General features: G+C 37.4%; 1 protein-coding gene across 12 annotated transcripts in view; it reads right to left on the bottom strand.

Moving 5' to 3' along the window:
• adgrl3.1 (adhesion G protein-coupled receptor L3.1) overlaps positions 1-13897 on the bottom strand; it is a 166078-nt gene that overhangs the window by 14577 nt on the left and 137604 nt on the right. For all 12 annotated transcript variants that reach the window (XM_032562033.1, XM_032562038.1, XM_032562039.1 and 9 more), the window contains 3 exons: positions 10161-10381; positions 6062-6128; positions 4911-5002 (listed from right to left, as the gene is read on the bottom strand). In XM_032562033.1, coding sequence (XP_032417924.1) covers positions 4911-5002; positions 6062-6128; positions 10161-10381 — 380 coding nt within the window. The remainder of the gene's footprint in view (positions 1-4910; positions 5003-6061; positions 6129-10160; positions 10382-13897) is intronic.

Below are 13897 nucleotides of genomic sequence, written 5' to 3'. Positions count from 1 at the left end.
TTTTACGCTGTACTTTCAGCGAGTTGCAGCCCAACTCCATCAGTCTGAACACATGTCAGAAGGTTAAAGAATACTACTTTTAATGGTGTCCAGAACTCTAACTGTTCGATGTAATTCACTTTCCAAAGAAGAGCTTTCAAGGCTCTAAACTTTTATTTTAAATAAAGGCTACAAACGAATGAATCATAGGCCAAATGTCATTGAAATGTGGTCATGCTGAGGCACATCCAGGCAGGTGCTTGCATAAGTGTGTGTCTGTGTGAATGTGATTGGCTTCACAGGGCAGTAAGTAGAGGGACATTATAGCCATTACAAATGACATTTCCCTCCAAAGGTCAAACTTTTGGGTCTGCCGCAGCCGAGAAGATGACTGTTAATTTGATTGGCTGACTGGGCAGTGATCACCTCTAATGCGAGGGATAGAAGCAAAGGGAAGCGGTGGGGGTGGAAGTGTGGGGGGACAACATGTGGAGGAAGATATTAGAAGAGCTATGAGGAAGGAAGGGAGACAGAGGAGGAGAGTAAGTGAGTGAGACCGAGGTGATTGATTCGATGTTGCCCTCTGTGGCACCATTCAGGCGAGACAGAACCTCCAATAAAGCTCGCCTGATGACCCTCTTCAATAACGGCTGCACTCGTCTCTCTCTTTTATCCCACCATTTCACCTCTTCCTCCAAATCCCTCTTGAATTACTGGTTCTCTCTCATATCTGTTGCCCCAAATTCACATACCAACATTGTAACACATTGCCTTGCAAAAATATTCACTCCCCTGTATTTTATTGGGCTCTGGTGTAAAATGGAACAAGACAAAGTAGTATATTATGCTTGTGAAGTGGAAGGAAAAAGATAAGATCAACCAATGATGGATGTGAACATCATTTTTTATTTTTATTTTGTCTTGCCACAGATTTTCAGTTTGATTTAGGTTGGGATATTTTAATCTATTTATATGCACTGATCTTAACTATTGCATGATATCTCTGGCTGCATGTTTAGGGTCATTGTCCTGCTTCAAGATTAACATCCATCTCAACTTTTTGGAGCCTCTAATAGATTTTATTTCCGGATTTTCCTCTGTTTAGTTCCATCCGTCTTCCCATCAACAGTAAGCAGCCTCCCTGCTGTAAAAAAAAAAAAAAAAAGACCTCACAGTTTAATGCTGCCACTACTGTTGTTTCACAGTAGGGTGAATGTTTTCGAGATAATTTGTGTTCCTCTACATACCAGCTTGCATGTCAAAAAGTTTACATTTGGTTTCATGTGACCAGATGACCTTCTTCTATATTTCCCAAATGGCTTTAGGTAAATCTTAGTTAGGAGTATTTGCAGCTTTGAATTATCAATGATTTTCTTACTACCACTTTTCTTTAAAGGAAATGTTTGTGGATTGCGGATAATAGGTTTTTAGTCAACATATTCTCTCAACTGAGTTATGGATAAATGCCAGCTCATGCAGTGTTACACCTATAATAGTTTTGGCTACTTGTCTGATTTATAGTCTTTCCATCTTCAGATTCAACAGTGCTAAGCATAATTTTCAAAGCTTGTAATAAAGTTTTACAACATAATCCTGCCTTAAACATCTAAGTATAAAACTTGACTGGTTTATTAAGTCCGTTGATCTTTATGATGCTATTTGTCAGGCCTGAACTTGCTTTTGCAAATTGTTATTGCAATTTGGCTGTGTTCAATATTAGTATTGCACATAACAGATTGAACACTTTATAAATCTGAATTAATGAAGTAACACCGATTCAGACTCCCTAGGACACTTGTATGTGGATATGCTTGTCTAATTCAACAGAAAACATTTTAGCAGAGAATTCAGATATTCTAGTTCAATTAAGAAAATAAAACAAAGTTATTTTGTTGTCAAAACTGCAGATGTGCAACCTTTGTAATAAGACAGTTTTGTTGAGATGGAAGCAATAATTATTTTCTTTTTTTCACATCAGTTAGCTAGATTGCGGACTATCTGGGGTCAATGTTTGCAATACGCCCAAAGCAGAAAGACATTATCATTGATTAGTGAACTGTTACTTTATAACTCACAAGCTATATTATTCTAAAGTTCTTTCTAATATCTTGCAGTCCTCATGGTTGTTCAAGACTGTTCTCTAAGAAACCCTTTGACCCATCAAAGAACAGATGTTTACTGTTGACTTCTGAAAGCTCTTGGTTATACTATTTAGGGATATCCAGGTAAAGGGGACCGAATACAAATGATTGTAACACTTTTTATATTTTTACTACATGTAATTAAGTCAGAATTGTTGTTTTTTTGCACAACTCTGATAGATTAAATCCCAAGAACAAATGTGAAAACTTTTGCTAGGCATCATATTTCACCAGATCAAGTCAAATGTTTGTATACTAGAGCCTAATAAATCATAGGTGGTCAATAAATGAAGTTTATAAGGTATTTTGAGTAGTTTGTTCAAACAAATAAAACAAAAACAAGCGAACCAAGCAAAATATCTCACTAGAAAGACGCCTTACCAGAATCAATCCACAACAAAGATAACTGAGGGTGGCATGAGATTAAAGAGACAAAGAAAACAAAGTGAAGAAAATAAATAGAAGGTAAAAAGAAGAAATAAAAAAGCAGAAATTATGATGCTGATTACAGGGGGATAATAAATACTGAAATAATATATAAAAAATATGACATAATGAAGGGAAAGATGATTTCACACAATTTAGACAACTTTCACCATGTTAAGACAGACCAGGCTATGGAAAAACACAAAACAAAATAAAAGCATAAAATTTAAATTTATTGATTTCTTTTCTTAGTCATTTATCACATTATACCTTTATTGCACACAGAGATAAGCAAATAGTTTTCAATAACTTTTTGCTAAGCGTTTAACATAACACAGATTTCATAAAAGAATTCATTGGCAGGGAAAATCAAACGAGGTTGAATTACATTCAAGTATGAACTTGAAATAAGAAATTACAGAATATCAGGCAGGTTCAGTCTCTGTAGAACAAAACCCTTGACATAAGTTATGCAATTTAAAGGAAAAATAAACTCTTGGAAATATGAAATATGTTTCATTTAGACTTGGCACAAAACATTGACCTGAGATGCACAACAGTTAGCCAGAAGCTATTTAGTATAGCATTTAGAAAAACAATTAATTCTTTTTTGCCACAAAATGTGATAAAGTTTAATTCTATCAAGAGTTAATCAGTTTTCTTGTATTGGAAATTATTTGGACAGTTTGGACAGTCGAGATCAAATGGATGATTAGTTATAGAGCCACATTTGGTGTAGAAATCAAAGACAAGATGTCTGCAGAAGCAACTTATACCAGCTGTAAAGCATAGTGGTAGAAGGGTGAGAATTGTGGCTTGTTTTGCAATCACAAGACTTTTATAAATTTCTGCAGCATAAAACTCCAGTGCACTTATGTGGACATGTTTGTAGACGGTTACTTGTTACCAATCTAATTTTAACTCTCGGTTAACAAAAGCTAAATCGGAACGTTTGCTGCTTAGAGCTCTTATCTGGAGTATGCCCTCTAACTTTATTGAATTTCTACAGCTTCGTAGGGTTACTGACTGCTACTGAAAGTGCTGTGCATTTATGCAGGTGGCAGCATTTGTAACTTCATTAATTAGTCTTCACCTAAGCGACAGACACAGCCTGGTGGTCCTGAGGGTAAATGGCACATTGTGTTTGTCCTCCACTCAGACAGGTAAACTGTCAAACATAGCATAACATTCTCCCTGTTAAATATTTGTTAAACACAGCTTAGGTGGCTCTGAGCTTCATTACATCATAGATGTAAACAGATATTCACGTAACACTTGGTTTTATGTGAATATTTTCCAGAATAAAAGAACTGTACTTGATTTAAAACATCAGTCGGAAGTTAGGGACTGATTTTCATTTTTTTTCCAGCCAATACCGAATCCAGCTGACTGCAATTTCTCTTTAAGAAATACACAGATAAATAAAAAAATAAGTAAGCATTCTAAATACTTTTGTTTCTTCTTTCTGCCAAAAGACTATGAATTATTAATATTGTGAAAAGCAAATGCTTTCTGTGTGTGGGAGAAAGCATTTGCTATAATAAGCAAAAAAAATGTTGTTTAACATTTTCAGAGACAAAAACGGTATACATATTACTGTCCTACAGGATGTTTAACACAGTTAGCATTAAATGAATAAGAAGTCAGGTTTTTAAAAATGTACAATGTTCCTTAACAGACAAGTTGAAGTTCTTGACAGTCATTTTTCTTTTTAGTTTTTAAAAAAATCTGTAATTGAAGTAAAGATAGAGAATGTAATCTCTAATGAGGTTAATAACTAACGAGGTTATTCTGCTGTCAAATTATTTTTTTGTTCCTATTTTTTTTAGTGAAACAAAAAGATACAACTTTATTGATATATACTCTTTTTTAATGCACTAAAAAGAGAACAAGTGATCAAACTTAAATATTTTGTGCCAAGTGGTCACAAGAAATCAAGTTAACTTTACTTACGTTAAATTATTATGTTTATTAAGGTGTAAAGGCAAATAAAGTAAGTGTGACTTAATTCAATTACTTGTGACCAATTAATACTTTTTTTTTTTTAAGTTGGAGCTCCATTGTCTTTTTTAGTGTGGGCAAGATAATTCAACTGACGTAAACGTAATAATTTGCTTACACATTCAGCTGTGCCAAACAAACCATACACTTCCACCCTTTCATTACCCAACCCCAATCTAATGAAACCAAACATTAGAGCAGCATCAAACCTCTTTGCCAAGCAAACAACCACACCCTAAGTCTATTCCCCAAAATGTCAAACTCTTTTCTCAGCATAATTTATCCAAGCTTGTATAATCCATCCCTGCTTTCAGCATAAGCCCTGCTGTGTAGAGGCAGACTGGTACGAACAGAAAAACTTACTTGATGTTGTCCAGACACCCGGAGTCTGGCTTGAGGATGGCCGTATGATGGAACATCTTATAAAGGGCGATACCGAGGAAGATTACATTCAGCTGCAAAACACAGAAATGCAGGCATGCATGTTAGATTCTCCGCAGCGACGAGACTAATTAAAAGACGCAATGTCAAAGGAGCAACTTACAACTCCAAAACAGCGCACATCATTTCATTTTCCTTCCAGCTGTAATTGGCTTGGGGAACACAATTTCAGAACACAATCAACCCACCTTTGTGTGCTCAAAATACAGCAACTGGAGCTTGAGGGATAATACAGCAGTCATTACATCACTTAATGACCACTGTAACAATAGAAGCACAATTCTCGTAGATGCTGTGTTTTCGATTGGCTCGCTAATGTGTAGATGGGCTGCTTTAACGATGACTGCCTGGACCGTTGTGCCAGGGTCTCAGAGGCTGTCACCAATCAGATCAGCTCATAATAGTGTCGTTTTCATCCGTGCTCTGCTCTTATTGCTGCTCTGACTAGATCTGAGGGACACTGTCTGACATTTCTAAACTGACAAAAAATAAAAAAATAAAATGGCAACTGGACATGTATCCCATTGTTTCATTCTGTTTATATCAAATAATGTGTTGGATCACCTCACTCTATTTCTGTCTCTGTTTAGTTATTCAAGTGGAATGTCTCCTCTCATAACAGCTTGCCGACTGCTGAAACTCATTCGGCTTTGTTCCTATGGGAGAGCTGGGAACTATCTGGCAGCTCATGTTCAACTGGCATTACAGTCAAACAGCTGGGTCAGGAAGAAAAACATCTCCTAGACGAAAAAGTAAATGCCTAATAACATCTTAACTTTGCCGAGTTATTATCATAATCTGTGTAACGTGCAGAGATTTGTGCTCTGTGTCCCCTCCAGAGATTTCCAGCTTGTAGGAATGTGTGCCTCTGTGAGAGCTAATCCGTGAATGGGAATTATTAAGTTGACACAAAGTTCCCTCTGCTTACTCTAACACTGCTGAGGAGCTCAGGCAAACCTTGTGTTGGATTAACAAACACCTTAATGTAGCCCTTGGCTCCTGCATCAGTACGTCACAGCCTCTCTCAAAGTGAACCCAGTGCCATTTAAAGCTTGTATGTTTTTATATCTTACCATGATAATGAGAGTAGCAGGTCCTATGAAGCTCCAAATAAAGTATGTATCCAGGCGGAGCCAGCACCTGGAAGCAGAAACAAAGAGACATCATGCATGGGAAACATAACAGCAAACAGATGCATAAGCCATAAAAAGAAATGTTGGAAGGTAATAAAATGACTAACATTTTAATCAAGTCTGTTTATCAATACAGAGTGACAATTTTAAAGGCTGAAAAGACATCAAAATGTCTAAACAAAAATGTAGATATATTTGGTAGTGAAGTGAGTTGCAGATATCCAGGACCTGTTCTTCTAGGATAACAAGCGTAAACAAAATGATGGAAAAAAAACAGGGCTTGAACTCATGATATTGACATTAATAGCTCATGTTCACCAATTATTGTAACCAATTCTGCATGTGCAAAAGTCTGAAAAAAAATACTGTGTGGCATTCATGTTTTTTTTTTATTATTTAATATTTTTTTACAAAGTCATCTGTTTTGTATGTGTGTTACTAAAGTGTCTCTTTGAGTTAAAGTGTCCTTCAGTTCAGCCTATTTAACCTCAATGTTTAAGGACATGTGTGTTGCTATGTGCACACTGTACAAATACATAAATGCAGCATAGCTTTGTCTTTACTACTACTTTCTTAATTTTTAGCTCTTGATTGAACGAAATACAATGTGTTCTCACACACTGATGTCATTACCGCAACTTCCCAAAATCCAACATTATGTTACTTCATCCATACATAATCAAATGAAGATGATTTTTGGCCTGAATCTATTTATTCAGGCTTTTCTGATTGAATAATGGACTATGTAGTCTTTAGTAGTCTTTTATATTTATGTGGGAAATAAAGTGTCAAGAAAATATATTTGGACTTTAAAAGCTTCCTCCATTATTGCTTTGGTCTCACCCATAAATACATCATATTATAAAGCAAATTTTATAGTAGACCCATAATAACTAAAATATGTTTTAATAAGTCCATATTATTTAGGGAACAAAACATTCCAAATCATACTGATCCTTTCTAAGTTGGTTAGCTTTTTTACTTAGAGGTTGGTTTTCAGAGATTTTTCCAACCTTTTGCAAATCCAGTTAAATTTTAGTGTCCAAAGTTTAAGTCAGTATACAACAGAACAGTTAGAACCTACCAAATTTAATAAAGTAATTGAAATCAAGTAATTTGAAGAAGCATATTGTAAAAAGAAATAAAAGTCTCTTTTTTTTTAGTTGGTAAACATCAACATTTTGCTATTAAGTGTACATCCCAAATAAAATTAATTGTAAATTTTAGAGCTTAAATTCTGTTTGTTTTACTAGTGTAAATAACAAAACCAAATCAACCCCTGTCCCAGATGGCTGCAGTCTAGCAAAGAGTTGCTGCCACAATCACAAGGGAGAGAACAGAAGACACAAAGTAGCCATACAGCAGCGGAAATATGGGAGGACAAAGAATGGAAGTGGGTGAAAATAAAAGAAGTAAGAGAAGTGTTACAGGTTGGAGGAAAATAGATGACACACACATCTCAAACATACATCACACACACAGAGGGGGAGACAGCACGGGATGAGTACCTGTGATTTATAAACCTTTACTTCCCCCTCAGGGCTCAGATATATGACATCGCAACATACTGCAGCTGCTAAAATGTGACACAACTCAATTCATTTGAATACTGAGTTACTGATGTGGGCCTCACAAGGCTATTTATAGAGTCTGGAGCTTGAAGTTAAAGTGGAGAGCAAAGGCACGCAAACGGACACGTAATATTTGCACGCAAACATAAAACCTGCATGAAAATACTGACACACCCTGCAATTTCTGACACTGAGGTTAGCTGCACTGGCAAAATATATACTGCTGTATGCTAACGCACATCAATCCAAAAACATTTTCACTCATAAATCGCAGCAAGCAGGAGGGGGGGGGAAGAAAATGTCCCACAGTGCCCTCCGCTGAGGTCAGGCCCAGCTGCTTGCAGAGAAAGATGGCGGCAAAATGGCCAACTGATTCATGACCAGCTGCTTTTGAATTATTAATCTTTCAATTTCCAACACATTAGTGAGCCCTCCATTATGGGTCCCTGACTGTGTCACAGAACCCTCCATTAGGGCTCCTTTGCTAAGTTAGAGCCACCGTTCATTACGGGATATGAACGAGAGAGGGGAAAAAAAGGGGACATTTTCAGGAGTGACACAGCAGGAATGATGTGTGATGTTTTCACATGTTTTGTCTCAGTATGTTAATGCTAAAAATGATAAGTGGTGTCATTTTCAAAGCTGGAGTGATAAATGAGTGATTAAAGTTGCTGCTTTCAAAGAAAAGCGATTTCCAGTGAAAATAGTTCTGTCAGTTACTGCGAAGGCCGACAGGCACAGAGCTATTAAAAAGATATTTGGGTACAGTATTACCAAAAACTACTAAGATCAAACCTTTAATGACACCTGATATTTCTGTGACGCTCAGCTTCATTCTTCTAACGCATGGCGTGCCATTTATCTTTTCTTCGTTTCTCTTTTCAAACCTGCCGTCTCAAGTTTTCCACAATGCTTCGCTACCTAATGGGATGCAGTGAGATTATTCATCCAGAACTTGGCATTCAGACTCTCATGCTTTAATGATCACTCTGCAATGAAATATTGATCTAAGTGGCCTGTGAATTGGTGTAGCTTGATCGTTAAGCACAGCTAAATTCAGTCCCTCCCATGTCTTTCGCTTTCTATGAGGCGATGCGGTGTCTGAGCCACAGTAGGTCCCAGATGGAACAATAAATGTGAACATTTGGGCCAGTGAATCTTTTAAAGGTTATATACCTTACAATATTTCAATATTTTAATTGGAAGATATTTTTTTTCTGCCAATACCAGTTGTCAAATTCCAACATTCACTTTGTTAATGTCCTGTTTAAATTTCAAACAGCCACATAATGAGGGACAGCTAATGAGTACGCAAACGTTTCCGAATTTAGCAATATTACATGATCAAAACTTTAATGTACATTTTTGGGATTTTATGTTGCTTTCATCTGGACAGGGTATGGCGCAATTTCAGACTGACCAACATGAGAATGTTCACCTGAACTGACAGGTATCACCCGGGCTGGACTCTCATGTGGTGTCTAACAGTTGTGTGTTGATCAGCTATTTCTCATTTTGGTTAATAAATGAAAATGGAAATACTGTCAATTTGTCAACATTTCTCACTGTCTCCTAGCAGTTCTGCACTTAAGTTTCTCATGAAGAATAAAATGTCCTGGCCAGAATGAACTTTTATCTTGTTCTTGCAACCATGAATGAAGTTTTACTTCTTGTACGTACTAGCATTTATCTGACCTGCAGCTGTAGTTACAGCAAAAGATGGTTCTACAGATTTTTCTTTAAAACAAAAAAACTTCCACTTACCAATAATGAACGACCTTGCATTGGTCTACCACATAGTATTCACAGATTTTGGACCGGACACTCAAGTGAAACTGGGTATAGCCTTCATAGTTTTTTGTTGCTTACTTTGCATATGCTTCATATGAATGAGATGCATGCTGTTTTCTAGGAGTCCGGCAACGTCTGAGGTCAAAGGTGTCAACCATATGTCAATACACGACCTTGTGCTTTTTAAGCACATCCTCATTCCCCACCACTGTGTGCCCCTGCAGCAGAGGCCAGCCACATTTTGACACAGTCAAGTGCAAACCAGAATGGATGTGTACACAGGCTAACAGTCCACTCTATCACCCCCTTTTTCAAATGCTTTCATTCGCACACTTAAGCCACACTTCTTTTGCTCCCTCCTTCTATCCTGCCTGCTAAATCCTTCCATATTCACACATTTTTGCTGTTGTGCTCACGCAGGCACTCTGTGGTGCATTCTCTGCTGCTTGTCCCCATATTTCTCTCCTCTTCTTCAGCCTTCTCAGCTTCTCTCCCCTCTCAGCCTCTCTGTATCGACTCTTGAGAAGTGCCAAAGCTTGTTGAGTCCACTGTGGCAGTCGCAGCCAAAATGACAGCAGGCACTCCAGCCTCAGTCCCCACTTTCCTCCCCTCCATCCTCCTTGCCCCATCATCCATTCTCCGCTTCATGCCATGCATTCTTCACCCCCACTACTTACACTCGGTCGGTGCCGTAGCTCCTGTAGTCCACGGCGGCCGAGACGGCCACTATGACAGCTGGCACGCCATACCCTGCCAGGTAGAAGTACTTAGTCCTGGAGTGTTCGCTCTCAAACACCTCGACCAGCATGATGTAGAGCTGCACCCCTTCCAAGAACATCCAGGTGAAGGCTGCCAAGAAGAAGAAATGTAGCAAGGCCGCAAAGACCGCACAGACGATCTGGTGAGAGAGAAAGAGAAGACTTGAATTACACTTGGAGTCGAAATACACACAGAAATATTTAAGCTGGTGGATGCCTGCACTGATTAGTTGGAGAGCAGAAAATATACTGCAGGCGATAAGGATATGAGTCCGATTTAGAGCAGTAATTTATCATTTTCACAAAAGGAAGAACATTTTTAGGGATGAAATTTTTGCTGGCAGGGATACAGTGCCCTGCAAAAGTACGAATTAAACTTTTTCACATTTTGAAAAACCACAAACTTGGGTGTGCTTTCATGGGATTTCATGTGACAAATCAACACAACACTGTGTGTTATTGTCAAATGAAAACAAAAAGGACACATGCTGTTCAGTTTGGTTTTTTTTCAAATATGAATCTGAAAAGATTTTTTCTCCCCTCCTTAGTAAATACTTTGCTAAACCATCTTTCCATGTATCAATAGCCGAAAGTCTGCTGGATATGTTTTAACACAGCTTTGCACATATAAATGCTAAAATTTCAGCTCCATCTCACTCAGACTGGACTGGGAATCTCAGTGAAGCAAAGTCTCTTCACAAAATGATGCTGACAAGACATGTTTCACCATAGATGTTTAGCACTGAAAATATAATCTCCTTCTGCTTTGCAAAATAGCTCAAGCTTAGTCAGATTGGATAAATTGCTTCTTCAAACAATTCTTAATCCTGACAGATCTTAATTTTATTCAGATCTGAGCTTTGATTCGGTCATCCTAACCAATGGGTTTCAAGCAAAACCTTTAATTGTAGTTCTGCCGCTTTGTTTTAAAGTTGCTTTCCTGCTAGACGTTGAACGCCTGCCTTTTTTTCTTCAGAAGCCTTTCGTCAACTTTCTTCAAGGATTTAGATCCATTGACCTTCCCACCTGGTCTGGCCACTGCTGAAAGTGAGCATTCCTAAAACATGGTACAGCCATCATCAGGTTCCAAGAGGGGATGTTGAGCTCCTTTTTTAAATATGTAACTTCTAAAGAAGACTGGACTTACCACACCTTACAAACATATCCCATACCATAACAGCATATTTCAGGCCAAAGACTCAAAAATCACTTCAGGACAGATACATTGGTTGAGCATGCTTTCATACTTCACTCGCTGTCTACAACTTAAGAGGATAAGTGAGAAGATACAAGAGACATGTGCATTCACAGCTGCAGCCTGTGCTGATTGACCACATTCCAGACAAAGGTAGCAAAGCTTTTTCATCAGGAACTGACAAAAAAGGATGAGCTGGGTTGGCAGCACTGACTTTTAGTCAATGACAAATATGGGCACAAAAGAGAAAAAGAAATTGCAGCAAAGTGACTCAGCGACTTTGAACTGAAGCAATAAAGCACAAGGAGGCTTGTCAATATCCAAACTTGAGTAATTTCAGTTTGAATACTCTGTAGTTGGCTTAATATGCAGCTTGAATTGCTTTACTGAAGGTGAAGAGTTCAGTTCAATTTTGTGTATAATCAAATCAGCATACATGTTCAGCACTTTCATAAGGAAAAGGGTTAAATGTAAAACAAGGTGTTTTTTTTAACATTAGAAACATACAAAACACCTAATCATGAACACACCTTTGTTTCCTTTACTTTATAAAACAGAACAAAATATCTGCATCTTCTGACCTAAGGGGTCTGACATGCACCTAAGACAAAAGTATATCAGAAAAATGGTTTTGAATAAGATTAATAAAAGTAATAAAATAATCAAATAAAATCAGTACTGAAAGATATAAGAAGTCAAAACAGAGGCCTTAAAATTATAGAATTAGGAGCACATTCATGTTTGCATTATGGGACAAATTCAGCGAACCTAGAGAGAAGCTATGCTGATCTAAGGCTGGGCTTCAAACCCAATAACTTTTTGTTGCAATGCAAACATGCTACTAACTGCACACAACTTATATTAAGAAAATTGATTAAAAAAAAAGTTTAAATACAAAATTCAATAATGACAGCCTCAGAACTGTTTTTTTAATATAACAGTATATATATATATATATATATATATATATATATATATATATATATATATATATATATATATATATATATATATAAACACTTATATATAAGTGGGAAACACCCCCAAAGGTGGCGGAGAACGCCAGAGCTAAGATCCTGTGGGACTTCCAGATCCAGACAGACAAAATGGTAATGGCGAACCAACCAGACATTGTCGTAGTGGATAAACAACAGAGGAAAGCCGTTGTGATAGATGTAGCAATACCAAGCGACTGCAACATCAGGAAAAAGGAGCACGAGAAACTAGAGAAATACCAGGGCCTCAGGGAGGAACTGGAGAGGGCCTGGAAGGTGAAGACCACAGTGGTGCCTGTGGTCATCGGGGCCCTCGGGGCAGTCACCCCCAAACTGGACCAATGGCTACAACAGATCCCAGGAACAACATCAGACATCTCAGTCCAGAAATGTGCAGTCCTTGGCACAGCCAAGATACTGCGCAGAACCCTCAAGCTCCCAGGCCTCTGGTAGAGGACCCGAGCTCAGAGGATAAGAACCACCCGCGGTGGGTGAGAAGGGAATTTTTTTAAATTTTTATATGTATATATATATATATATACGGTATATATATACGGTATATATATATATATATATATATATTTTCATCATAAGAATGACCACTGTCAGAAATAACATTAAGAAAAAGCCTTTTAAAACTCTACAAAATGGAACTGCTTCCCACTGTTTTGATATAGAAAGGTCAAGTGTGAAGGATTAGTTTTCATATAAATGCAAAGCTCATTTTATAATAAATGAACTTTTGAATTACATTCAAAATGAATTCCAGTGTTATTCAAATATTATCAAGTAGTGTTTAATATCAGACCTGATCCCATAGAAGAGGAGTTGTGAAAATATTACCATATGATCATCATGTGAAGATTTAATAGCATTACAGACTTATCTACTAAAAATACACAATAATAAAAAAAATTCAATAGCAATATGATGTTTTGTTTTGGTAGCATCTCCATTGCAAACTTAAGTTTGACTTTGCTCAATCTCAGTAGTCCTTGACTGTAACTACTTGCAAAGAATAAACTTTTCAAGGTGCCACTGACAAATATTAACAATCAACACCTGAGAAAAAGAAAGTATTTTTTTTTAAAGTGCACTTTTATTTCACCTTGTGTTTCATACAGGCTTAATCTGCTCTTCAGCAGTGACGCATGTACTGTGAACTCACTTTAAGTACGGTGATGCTCTGGAATAAATGGTCAGTCGTGGGGTCACATTTACAAAAATGTGCAGCGAGTGGCTCTTTGTTTTGGGAAATGGTTTATTTAATGTTGTCTGCACAGTTAACAGGATAATGCAGTAAGAGAGAACGAGACTGCAGCTCCTTCAGCCTGAGGGAGAAGGTGACAAATGAAGACTGAAACACAGCAATGACATCACCTAAGCCAGCACATAAGCTTTAATAGATTATGAGGCAGGTCTGTGTAAAGAGCACTATGTGTTGTAAATCATTTCTGTGATTGCTG

This window comes from Xiphophorus hellerii, chromosome 5 (assembly GCF_003331165.1).
Source record: "Xiphophorus hellerii strain 12219 chromosome 5, Xiphophorus_hellerii-4.1, whole genome shotgun sequence".
Taxonomy (NCBI): Eukaryota; Metazoa; Chordata; class Actinopteri; order Cyprinodontiformes; family Poeciliidae; genus Xiphophorus; species Xiphophorus hellerii.
The sequence above is the reverse complement of the archived record's forward strand: the minus strand, read 5'-3'. Positions and strand labels throughout refer to the sequence as shown.